Source organism: Populus alba, chromosome 4 (assembly GCF_005239225.2).
Source record: "Populus alba chromosome 4, ASM523922v2, whole genome shotgun sequence".
Taxonomy (NCBI): domain Eukaryota; kingdom Viridiplantae; phylum Streptophyta; class Magnoliopsida; order Malpighiales; family Salicaceae; genus Populus; species Populus alba.
In genome coordinates this window covers 19,081,073-19,094,500 of record NC_133287.1, presented here as the reverse complement: position 1 = coordinate 19,094,500, position 13,428 = coordinate 19,081,073, and the positions used below count along the sequence as shown (strand labels likewise).

At 34.3% G+C, this 13,428-nt stretch overlaps 2 protein-coding genes across 2 annotated transcripts; both read right to left on the bottom strand.

Annotated features, from left to right (window-relative positions):
- Nucleotides 1–811: 811 nt before the first annotated feature.
- On the bottom strand, nt 812–1,681 carry LOC118060428 (uncharacterized). Its single transcript, XM_035073654.1, has one exon. It carries the CDS (start codon nt 1,679–1,681, stop codon nt 812–814), a length of 870 nt encoding a protein of 289 aa, XP_034929545.1.
- A 5,810-nt stretch (nt 1,682–7,491) lies between these two features.
- Nucleotides 7,492–8,280, bottom strand: LOC118060437 (uncharacterized). Its single transcript, XM_035073664.1, has one exon. The coding sequence runs from the start codon at nt 8,278–8,280 to the stop codon at nt 7,492–7,494; it is 789 nt and encodes a 262-aa protein (XP_034929555.1).
- Between the last annotated feature and the right edge of the window lie 5,148 nt (nt 8,281–13,428).

Genomic DNA, 13,428 nt, shown 5'->3' with positions numbered 1-13,428 from the left:
AAATTTGCAGCAAATATTATTACATTAGTTTTGGCAAATATCATGCCATTTAATATAATATGAATTTGTGGGAGAACAGTTACCATTGTTATATATAAATTTGGTTGTAGATCAACTTGTCTAATCACAGTGTATGGATCTCTTACTCTGCAAATGTGCTCATCATGTTGGGAAATGGTGGCGATACAGGAAACAGTTTTGGAGCACACGAGTGCATGTTGATTTATTAATGTTTAAAATGTTGAAGTTCCTGCAAGTCCTGCTGTGATACAGGAAAACAAGATCCGCATGCTTGGCATCAGCATCTCCCGAGTCTTGCCAAATCGTAGAAAAATGATGTGGGGCTGCTCAGTGACTGTATTACATTGCTGGATGATTCCATTTTCCTCCTAACAGAGAGACAGCGATCTCATTTTCCATTTTCTCCCCATGTTCTAGCTATAATGTGACTGTTAAGCAATTTCTTCTAGTGTTTTTTAATCATAGATTTCACGCATTATGCCAATGACTTTATAATTATTACGGGTTAAGAAAGAAATCTCCATTATTTCAGAAGTAAATTTACTATGGTTTGAATGATTCGTTTGGTAATTTCTCTGTGACTAATCTGTACACTGTAATTTACTAATGAAACCGGGTATATGGCAAATGCAAATTAAGGTAATTAATCATATCGGAAAAGATAAAAAAGAATTGATGCAGCATATAGTGGAAGATTTTCATCATCTGAATTCATTGTATGTCTCCGGAATAATACATGTATATTTCATTAATAATGTACAAGTATGAGTAGATCAAGATTGTTCAGGCTCTAGTGATTTAGGATGTTGAGAAGGGAGACTCTAGTTTTGATCAAATGCCTGAAGAGGCACTCGAGACCTTCTTCAAGATCTTGAATGCACAACTCTAAGCTCTCCAGTTGGCTTTGCACAACCTTGATGTAATCAGATTTGCTCGTCTTGTGTTCTACCAATCCTATCAATGCGGAATCCACTTCAGCAAACTCATTTCTACCAGTTTGATCTGCGGATGCTACTGTTTTGTGGTGCACCAGCTTGGAGACCAATGACCAACCAACAGACTTCGTCTTTGGTCCGGAGATGAAGAAGAGGAAGGATTCCGTTACATTAAGAGAGGTTGTTTGAACCTCCTTCAACATGTTAAACATGGTTGTGGTTTCATGGTCTCCATTAAAGGTAGCGAAGGTGCATTTGTTTTGCATAACCTTCAAGGCCTTGTGAATTGCCCTTCTCACTACCTTCCTTGAGGCTAAGTATTTCTTAACCTCATTTGTGAGACCAATTTCACCATAACCTCTTCTGCGTAAAATGGATTGAAGCTCGTGCATGCATTCTTTTGTTTGCAACAAGGAATCCTTTGCGGTATTACACAAATCCAGGACCTGAAGAGATCCATCCAATAGCTCATCAACCCATTTCTCATTGTTCTCTTGGGCTATGGCTTCTTGGGTGAGTGGTAACAAAAGCACCTTGTTGACACAGTCATGCAAATCCTGAAGTCTACTTAGTTTGCCGCTGAAGGATGATGACGCAGAGGCATCTTCAGAAGCCCTCAATCTGCACAAATGCTCATCAAGTTGGGTGATGATTGGGTTTTCTCTAGAGGGCAAACTGTTGGAGCGAGCATGGAAGCTGTTTTTGTGGTTAGAAGAAGCAGCCATTTTTCTTCCTCAATGGGGAGAGACTAAAGCAGGTGAATGTGAATTGTCAGTCTTGCAATTTGCCTTCCTTTGCGTTTGCACTGCCTTTATAAAGACGAGGAATCTCACCAACATTATTTCGATTCAATCCATATCAGCTATGTTTGTTAATGTCTCCTCCCCCACCTCATCTCCAACTCACAAGACAGCCTCTATAGCCCATTAACAGAAGACAAGGTATAGTACTAATCTAATTATCGCACACGAGCAGCATCGATTCCACTTTCCTTGATAGAAGTGGCCTGGAGACATCTGCACGAGTGAACTTGTTTTGCAAACCAAATGATCATATAAAAATTCAGGTGAACGTGCAGGTTGTTTATAAAATTCTTAAATCACAGGTCTGATTGTCGCTCAACAGGCAGGCAAGATCCGCATAAATGATTTGGTGAGGCCTCTATGCTACACTAGAATTTAGATATCACTGAAAGAACAGTAAATACCTATTGCAATAAATTTTTCCCAGATATATATAGTCCAAACATGGACTCATATGTTCACAAACACTTCATCTCTTTTATAGATTATTACTCATTATACACATATCTTTACTTGCTTTATAACAAGAACAAAGCATTAGATACCTTCAAAATTTTTAAAACTGAAGTAGAGAAACAATGTGAGAAACGAATTAAGATTGTAAGATTAGGTAGAAGTGGAGAATATTATGGTAGATATATAAAGGATGGACAAACACTTGGTTTGTTCACAAAGTTTCTTCAAGAAAATAGGACAGTTGCCCAATACACCATGTTTGGTTTACCATACCATAATGATGTAGTAGAAAGAAGAAACTAAATATTATTGGACATGGTACAAAGTATGCTTAACAACTCCAATCTACCTCAATCCTTATGGAATAAAACACTAAAAACAACAATGTACATATTAAATTGAGTTCCAACCAAGATTGTTCCAAAAACACCATTTGAGTTATTAAAAGACTGGAAACCAAATTTATGACTTATGCATGTTTGAGGATGCTTGTCTGAAGTAAAAATTTATAATTCACAAGAAAAGAAGCTAGACCCAAGAACTATTACTGGGTATTTCATTGGATATGATAAAAGGTCTAAAGGGTACCTATCTTATTGTCCATCTCACAGCATCAAAATTGTGGAATCAAGAATTGTAAAGTTTCTTGAAAATGACTTGATCAATGAGAGCGATCAAATCATGAACATAGTTTCTAAAAAAGATCATTCAGAATCACAACTTTCCACATCCAGTGATAGATTGGTTATTATTTGTAACATCCCTCAATTACAAACTGGTTTTGAATGATCAATTATTGAGGTTCCATAAGTTGTTGACAACATTCCTAATAGATTAGATAGTTCAAGCATTACTAAGAACTTTTGAACAACTAGTTGAGCTAAATACTTCTTAAGAAGATGATGGTACAACATTGATAAAATCTACTAGAACAAAGATATCAACAATTCTTAATAATTATGTTATACATATACAAGAATCTAACTATAATATTGGAGCTGAAAACTATCCTAAATTATTTTCACAAGCCATAAGTTGCAAAGAATTAGAATTATGGTACAATGCCATGAAATAAGAGATGAATTCTATAAAAATTAACGGAGTCTTGGATCTTGTTGAGTTGCTTAATAATGTAAGAGCCATTGGATATAAATGGGTTTTTAAGACAAAGATAGACTTATTGGGCAGCATTGAAAGATACAAGATAAGACTCATTGCTAAATAATTCACTCAAAAGGAAAGAATCGATTACATAAGGAATTTTTTCCCTGTATCTAAAAAAGATTCTTTGCATATTATTTTGGCATTAATTGCACATTTTGATTTGGAAATGCAACAAATGGATGTGAAAACCACATTTCTCAATGAAGATCTAGAGGATGAGGTTTACGTGAAATAACCCGAAGGATTCTTCTCTAGTGATGGTGATCATTTGATCTGCAAGAGCAAGAAATCCATATATGGTCTAAAAAAAGCATCCCAATAATGGTACTTTAAATTCCATGATGTAGTTTCTTCATTTGGATTTGTAGAAAACATCATGAATCAATGTATATACCAGAAAGTCAATAGGAGTAAGAATTGTTTTCTTGTTTTATATGTGGATGATATTTTACTTGCAACCAATGATAACGGTTTCTTGCATGAGGTGAAACAATTTCTCTCTAATTTTTTTTGACATAAGGATATAAGTGAGAGATCTTATATCATTGACATTAAGATCTAAAGAGATGGATTTAAAGTCATTTTAGGTCTATCTCAAGAAATCTATATGAATAAAGTTTTAGAGATATTTCAAATGAAATATTATCCATAAGTGTAACTCCCTTGTAAAGGGTGATAGGTTTAATTTGAACCAATACTTGAAAAATGATATTGAAAGGAAACAAATGAAGAACATTCCATATGCTTCTGCTGTAGGAAGCCTAATGTATGCTTAGGTTTGTACAAAGCCTGACATTGCATTTGTTATAGGAACGTTTGTACGATATCAGAGTAATTTAGGTACATACAACTAGAGAGCTGTAAAGAAAGTAATGAGGTACCTTTAAGAGACCAAAGACTGCATGTTTATGTCTAGGCAAACGAATAATCTAGAAGTAATTGACTACTCAAATTCAGATTTTGCTAGCTGTATTGTTTCACGCAAATCAACATAAAAAAATTTATGTTAAATGTATGGACCAAGTGAGAGAATTTTAAAATTATTTTTTTCCATATTAATGTGGGATTTAGTTTTTTCAAGAACTTTAATATTTGGTCCAATAAAGTTAACTCCCCTGTTATATTTCCTAAATTAATGGCTTATGAATTATATTAATATGAGTTTAATGAGACCCTTGTTATATAAATACAGATTTTTGGTCTCTAAGTTCACATACTGAAATACAAACTTTTATCTACATAAATATACCATTAAATTTGAGCATCTCACAGTTTACCAAAATTTTTAAAAAAGTTATGTGATTGTTTTTCATTAATAACAAAAGATATATTTTGATTTATTTATTTTTTCATATCTGATCTAAATAAAAATTGTTTTACAAACATGTTTAGATCTATCAGGTTTAATATTTTGTTATTAAGGGATGAAAATTATAACTATTAAGGATGGATGTTGTGAAAAACTAGGAGGAAACACTTCATAAGGGACACGTGTATAGTTTGATATTAAGTTTGTGAACTAGTATAAGAAAATATTCACAAGTATACATAGCATGATTTTCAAAGATTGTTCAGGCTACTAAATGAAAATGTTGAGAAGGGAGGCTCTAGTTTTGATCATGCCCCTGTAGAGGCCTTCAATTCCATTTTCAAGATCTTCAATGCACAACTCCAAGCTGCTTAGCTTCTTTTGCGCATTCATCATCTTATCTGTTTTGCGACTGAGAGGAGATTCCAATGCAGCATCAGCCACTGCAAATTCATTCACATTTGTTTCTTCTTCCTCGTATGCTATTCTCTGGTGGTGTATCAACTTGGAAAACAATGACCACCCACTTTTCTTTGCTTGTGACTTTGGTTCAGAAATGAATGGCAGCAATGATTCGAACACGGCGAGACTGATGGACTCAACCTCTCTTAACATGCGAATCATGGTAACAATCTCAGGGTCTTCACTAGAGAATTTGCACTTGTTTTCAATGCCCTTCAAGTTCTTCAAGGCCTTTTTTATTGCCTTCTTTACTACTTTCCTGGATGCTATGTATTTCCTGATCTCGCTGCCAAGACCTTGTCTTCTGCGAAGAACCGATTGAAGCTCGTGGATGTATTCTTTTGGTTGCAACTGTGCATCTTTGGTAGAGTTGCACACGTCCAAGAGCCTGACAGATCCATCTAGGAGCTCATCAACACATTTTTTTTCTGTGTTATCCTATTAATCCTTGTTGTGTAAGTGGCAGTTGTAAGAATTTATCAACAGAATCATACAAATCCTGAAGGCTACTTGGTTTGTGGCCTATTGATGATGAAAATGATGTAGAGGTGGCCTGTGAATCTCTCACTCGGGTAACAATCTCTCTCAAATTCAGAAATGATTGGGTGTGGTCTAGAGGGCAGACTGTTGGATCGAGCATGAAAGCTGGTTTTGGGACAGATTGGAGAGACAACCATTTTTCTTTCTCAGAGAAGACGTCTGATGATTGAAAATATTGGTTCAACTCAACGTGGTTTCCATCTGTTGGCATCTACAGAATATATATTGGGGTGAGGGATACATGAGGAATCCCATCCTCTTCAAGTATTAATGATGGTAAATGTTTCTGAAACATACGAGTGGTGATTTATTAATGTGTCTAATATTGGAGGTCCTGAAGCCTCTGTTGTAAAACAGGAAGACAAGATCCCCATCCTTGGCTTCAGTATCTCTTGCCAAATTGTAGCTTAACGATAAGAGCTGCAGAGCTGCAGGTAGGGACTGGCTACCATTGCTGGATGATTCCACTTTCCAAAAGACAGCCATCGAATTTTTCGTTGTTTTGATATGAAGAAATTTGAGTCTACCATGTGTGCCATTTCATTTCATTTGGTGCTAAATGATTAAGGTCCCAGATTATTTATGCGCTAAGACAGCGAAATTTGATATTAGAAGAACCAACTTATTCTCCGTTGGAGTATTGGTGCCTGATTGTATTCCTCAAGCATGGCCTTTTCTTATAAGAATATCAGTTATGTTTATAGAAAAAAACGACAAAGAACTTGTTAGAAAGCGAAGTAATAGAAAATCCAGCCAAGCACCTGTAAAAATCAAGAAAAACAAATTTCAAACTTCAAAGCACAGAATGACAAATGAAATTAACCTCCACTTACAAACTATAAAAGAAAAAAACGGTTGAAGAATCATGAAACATCGCCATGACGTGCTTATAAACCAATAAAATGGAACACAATTTCCATGGATGAAAGCTAAGACAATAACAAAGCTACATTGAAACCAATTTTCTAGATAGAAGTGTCCTGGCAATTTCCATTTATCCAGAACATACTTGCACGAGGGGTCTCTTTGTTTTATCTGTTCAAGATCAAATGGTAGAATAAAAATTCATGTAAACGTGCAAGTCGTTTATAGAACTCTTAAATGATAGGCCTGATTGTTGCTCAACAACTATGCAAGATCCACATTCTTGATTTATCAGCCTTCATGATATGGTAGAGTTCTTAATCTACTCTGAGGCCAGAAAGTAAGTGTGCAGCACGGTTCGACTGTCCTTCGTTCAGCTTAGAGCCTGGGATATTCAAACTGTGATTATCAGTGATAATCATTTCCTTTGATCAGTAATTTAACTCATGGAATTATTAATTTTTTTATTTGTCTTAAACTTAACAAATCCATTTAATAAATAACCTGGTTCATAGCTAGAAGTAGGAATTTACAATTTAAATTTAGATTTATCAGAAAGAATTTTCCTTTAAAGATTCTGACCGCCAAGAGAACTTTTGTCAGAAGAACAAAAAAAGATTTCTCTGTAATTCTGGGTGATAAAAATGGGAACTATAAATGGCTTATTTGTCTGTATTGCTTTCCCTTCAAAGTAAATGCAAAAGGTTTAGTTACTCGAACTAAAAAACTAAATGATCTTTCAAATTTTGAGAGGAAAAGCACAAGAAAATGAACATAGAGACAAGATTTGCTGAAAATGCTATGTATATTCTGTATATATTTCATTCATGTATAGATATAAATACATCTAGTTTACAAAGGTGTTGAGAAGAGAGACTCTAGTTTTGATCAAACGCCTGTAAAGGCTTTCGAGTCCTTCTTCAAGTTCTTGAATGCACTAGTCAAATTCTTTAAGCTGGTGCTGCACATTCTCGACCGGCACTGTGTTATCAGATTTGCTTGTCTTCTTATAAATGAGAGAGTGCAATGCAGAGTCCAGTTTTTCAAATTCATTAACTTCTGCTTCCTCTGCCTCACAAGCTATTCTTTTGGGGTGCATTAGCTTGGACACCAAGGACCAGCCACTTAGCTTTGATTGTGCTTTTGACCCACCTGAGATAAGAGTCAGGAGAGATTCGAGCACAATGAGAGTGACTGCTTCCACTTCTTTAAGCATACTAACTATGGCTACAGCTTCATGGTCTTTGTTGAAGGGAGAGAAAGATGATTTATTTCCCATATCTTTCAGATCCCTCAAGGCCTTGTGGATTGTCTTTTTTACCACCTTCCTAGAGGTCGAGTACGTCTGAATCTCACCTGAGAACCCAATTTCATTTCCCCTTCTTCTCCTCATGATTGATTGAAGTTCCTGAGCACATTCCTTTGTTTGCAACAAGGCATCTCTAGCCATGCTACAAACATCCAAGACTCCAAGGGATCCGTCCAATACATCAACCCACTTCTCATTCTGCTCTTGGGCTAACGATTTTTGAGTGAGAGGCAGCAGAATCAACTTATCAACACAATCATGCAAATCTTGAAGGCAACATAGTTTGTGGCATATAGACGATGAAGAAGAGGAGGTGGCTTGAGAAGCATTCAATCTGCTGAAATGCTCGTTGATTTGTGAAGTTAGAGGGTGTGGCCTTGAAGGCAAGCTGTTAGAACGGGTATGGTAGAAAGCCATTTGTTTTCTTTGGAAAAGAGAATGCCAAGAAGTTGAAATATTGCTGTCCATACACAGCTATCAGCTTGAATATATATTCCAAGGCAAGGGAGACATGAAGAATCTCGAAAGCTTCGTATGGTGAACCGGTGGTAATGTGATTCAGATTCAGATCTAACACTATCAGCAATGTTTATGCAATGTCTCCCTCCAGCCTGATCACCAACTCATAATACACATTTGGTAGTGATTTTTATATAATTTGCGACACACGAATGGTTTCGATGCCATTTTCTATAATACATCTGCACGTAAATAGGAACTTATTTTAAGCATCTACATTAATTATGCTCTTCACAACTATTTAATGAATCTCTTCCGATTTTAATCTCTTAGATAAGCTCCGTAATCTCCATCGCGGTCCATGTTAAATCACCGCCCCCTCCCCAATCCCCACCATCTCTGCAACTCATCGTTTGCCGGGTATTTTAACTTACAAATTCACTCAACTCCTTGGCATTAATGATAATGTTGCATGATATAATGACACTTCAATCTAAAATATGAAGATACACCAGTGGCTTTGCGTATAACAATTATTGACAGCATGATCTTGATTCATATACATGTGGGATCTCAGCGATGTTCGAGCAATGTCTTATGTCTCCTCTCCACCAGCTTTCCAACTCATGAGCTGAATATTTTAACTTACAGATATGAATGATGCACGAGTGGCTTCGAGATTCCCACCACCCTCACGGATATTGATCTTCTAGGATATCAAATTTTGGGTCCTGTAAAGGACAGCTTGTATTTGGAAATAGCCCCCTTTGGACTCATTCGAAATGGTTAATTGATGTTTCATCAACTGTTGCAACTTGCAAGCCGAACGCACAAGCAAACAAAATCAATGGAGGAAAGCGAGACATAACGTTAATTATTTATATATATAAAAAAAAAAACCCTAAAAGAGGACTTCTTACAAGGCATTGTTCATTGGGAATATAGTGACTTTTTTTTTCTTCTCTTGTTTTTTTTTTTTCAATCAATGCTTTTTTTTTTCTTTTTAATTTTATTTCTGAATTTGCTTTTTATTAGGTTGTCTCATTCTCATGAAACAAGTCGCAAGTTTGATGGGTTAACCAAGTTTACTCGGGTTTTTTTTCTTTTTTTTTAAGTAACTTTTTCTCTCAATTTTATTCTATAATATTAAGTTAATTAGTAATTAGACTTTATAATTTGTTTTAATTTGTTATCTATTAGGTTATTCAGGCCCCATGACCTTGGAATAATGTTTAGCAGGTTAACCTAAGATGGCTCGAGTTGTTTCTTGTATTCTTTTTTTAATTGATTTTTTTTCAATTTCATTAATCAACATTAGGTTAGTTGAGAATTGAACTTCATAATCTATTTTAATTTGCTTTCTATAGGGATATGTTGGTCTCATGATCAAGATTGCAGATTTTGGCACGTTAACTAGGTTAAATCAGGTTTTTTTTTTTTTTTTTTTTTTTTTCTAATAGGTTATCTAGGTCTCATGAACTAGGTCACATGTCTTTCAACATTTAAATTTTTTTTATTAGGTTGTCCTCGTCTCATGACTTGACGCGTGAGTTTGATGAGTTAACCTAGTTGACTCAGGTTTTTGTTTTCTTAATTGACTTTTTTCTCCAATTTCATAATTTAATATTATGTTTGATTGGGGATTAGGCTTCATGATCTATTTTGGTTTACTTTTTATTAGGTTATCCTAGTCTCATGATCCAAGAATAATGCTTAAGAGATTAACCTATGTTAACTAAGGTTGTTTTTTTGTGTCATTTTATTATTACAACATGTTTGGAACTTGCTGAATTGAATTCAACTCAGAAGTTTTAACGAAATTTCATGTCTGGAACCTTTTAAGTGTTAAGAATTGAATTCTAAATGGAGTTCAATCTCTAAAAATACTACAAAAGTAAATTAGAGGTTACCTCATTTACTTTACAATTCCAAAAAGAAAAGATTTAATGTTAAAACCAACTTTCTCAAAATACTTATTTGTTTTGATTTACTTTCTATGGGGTTATCTCGATCTCATGATCATGGTTGTGAGTTTGATAGGTTAACCTAGGTTAAACCATGTCATTTTTTTTATTTTCTTTCCATGAGGTTATCTTGCTTTTATGACATGATTCATGAGTTTGGTAGGTTGAATCGAGTTTTTCTTTTATGTTCTTTTTTTAATTGATTTTTTTTTTAATATCATCCTTCAATGTTGGGTTGATTGGAAATTAGACTTCGTAATTATTATTATTATTTTTTTATTTGAGGTTATCTTAGTTTTATGACTAAGGTCACGAGTTTGACATGTTAACTCCAGTAATTTTTTTCTTTTTTTAATTGCATCCTTTTTAACATTAAGTTGATTTAGAATTTGACTTCATAATTTATTTTGATTTACTTTCTATGAGTTTATCATAATCTTATAACCCAGGTTCTGATATGTTAATCTGAGTTAATTCAAGTCAATCCAATATATTATAATCTTAATACAAAAAAAAAAACATCTTGAATTGTTTTTAGTTAAACTATGTTTTTACAAGTCATTTAGGTTGTTTTTGTACCTACAAAGTGAATTGGATCATATTAGGTCAACCCCCGCACTATTTAAATTTTTTTCACTAGAAAAAATATTAGCAATATTTGAACATTTTTTATGTGAAAAAAATAAATTAATTTGACTCGTAGCATATCACACATTAATAATCTAGTAAAAAAAAAACTAATTGTAGTCATAAAAGAATCAAACCCCTTCTAAAAGACAGATGGGTTTGATTCTTTCAAATTGTAAAGGAAATTGGTGAGTAACAGGTTATTTCATAACATGTTTATCTTTACCTAGGTCTGTATTTTTCTGGGTCTTCTTATTGTTCTTTGCATTTCAACTTGTTTTCTTCAATTTTATTATTTAAAGATTTTTTCAAAGCTTTTTTAAGCTTATTCTATCATGATATTTTCCTTTGGATGAGATTATATTAGATTAATTCATTTTTCATAGTGCGAAATGGTTTATTTTCAACATTTTTTTGTTGTTAAGAAAATCATGGTCATTGTCTTTTTAGGTGTTGGGTTTCAATTTTTATTAGATGATCTATTTTAATTATTTTTTATGATATACGCTCATATTCACATATGGCAGGCTCTTTAAAAAGTTTTGTCCTAACTAACATGGGTTTAGCCGCGTCGTGGTTTTTGTTATTAAAAAGACACCTTTTGATGAGAGAGAAGATCATTGTGCTATATAAACAACTAAAGCTCTTTCCTCCTAGCCAATGTAAGATAGTTGCATCATCATAGCCTTATAGATGAGGAGCTTGGATAGTGCAGCATGGCTGGTGTTCCTATAGATGACACCACTAAAAAAGCTAAAAAAGACTTTGATTGGACATGGGCTTTCTTTATGGACGATGATAGTTGATTGGATGAAGGTGTTACCTACAAAAAAAAAAAAACCCCTTCGATGTCAAAGTCACTTTAGGGTTTTTTAGATAGATATTTTGTAAAAATAATGGATAGATAGAGTTATATATTTTTTGTGTTATGTTGAGAGAATGCCTTTCTATCCTACTAAAACATTGAATTTATAGTTGGAAAAACATGAAAAAATCTAGATAATATCTAGAAAAAATCTTTCAACTACTTAAGGTGGCAACCCTATTTTTTTGTTATTTTTTCACGTAATGTTATAGTAGGATTCTAACCTGTAATATATAAGAAAATGATTAAAAGGAAAGAGAGAAAACTTGGTAAGTCCTTGGGACCAACTAGGAGTAGGGATTTGATGAGCCTAGTCCAACCAAGATATTTGGTTGGGCAAAGGCCCAACCAAGATGTTCGAGGCTAGGAGACGAGGGCCTTAATCATTTATATAGCATAAAGGTCTCATTTCTCTCCAAAAGGTTTCTTTTCAAATACAAAACTCACTATATGGATGAACTCATGATAACTAGGACAATATCTCTTGAAGGACCTACTGTGTGTGGATGTGGGTACACATCATCATTGTCTGTGGAAAACTAAACAAAAACTTTGTTCGTTTTCTATGGTAATCTTTTTTATTTACCTAATTCTAAATCTTTTATGGCTGATAGCATAGAAACCTCGAGAGGAAGGGTCACTGACCCCTCACCATCCTCATCAGCTTGTTATATAGATCTCTATCAACTCACTCAATGGATGATGAAACTTACTAAGGTTGTGTTAGCTACCCAACTACAACTTAGTTCTCTCCATAACTTTCTAGTTGCTATACAAACTCTCATTGTGTTGGTGGCACCAGTTGCTCTTATTGCACCTCTTATGCAACAACGGTTACTCCAATATCTTGAGGAAAATGACCAAAATATGGTAAAAAATAGACATCATACCCACATTCATACAAGAAGTAGATTACATCACCAAGAGCAGTTATCTCATGTAGCCATCTAGATTGACATGGTCACCATAGGTCAAGAGGCAAAGCCGAGAGCCATAACCATCCTCGTTAACGAGCTTGTTCTCCTTTAAAGTCTCACTCTATCATTTTAGAACAAAAAAGGAAACATAAATGAAGATAAAATGGACTCAAGTTAGGTATGAGGGTCGACCAACACTATGTGACAGTGTGTTGAACACACACTTTTCCAAAGACTTTATAGCTAGCAAAAACTATGATAACTGTGATTGATTATCAGAAGAACATGTTTAGAATATAAGGAGCACTTTGAAATTGGTGGTGCAAGATTTAAAAGTTATGGGCAAGGTCCTTCCAACTACTTTTCAATGGTCTAAGTTAACCTGGTATCACAATCTAAAACCTAGTTCCATATCCAGTTCTCCTAACTTATGAAATAAGTTTATCCTTCATTTCAGCATGAGCATTCCTACCAAAAAAAAGTTCAACTAAACTGTTTTTTATTATTCAACTAGAAAAAAGAAGAACCATCAGAGCTTATTTGAAAAGGTTCAACGAAAAGATGTTGAAGGTGAAGAATTTGCTAGAACTTATGGCAATAGAAGCCTTGATCAATGATATACACAATTGCTCCATTTAAGAATGACTCTATACCATTCTTTAGAGAAATCTACTCATTGTAAAACAATTGATATAAAATCACATCTGAGTGGAAGAAGCTAGTGTATCATAAC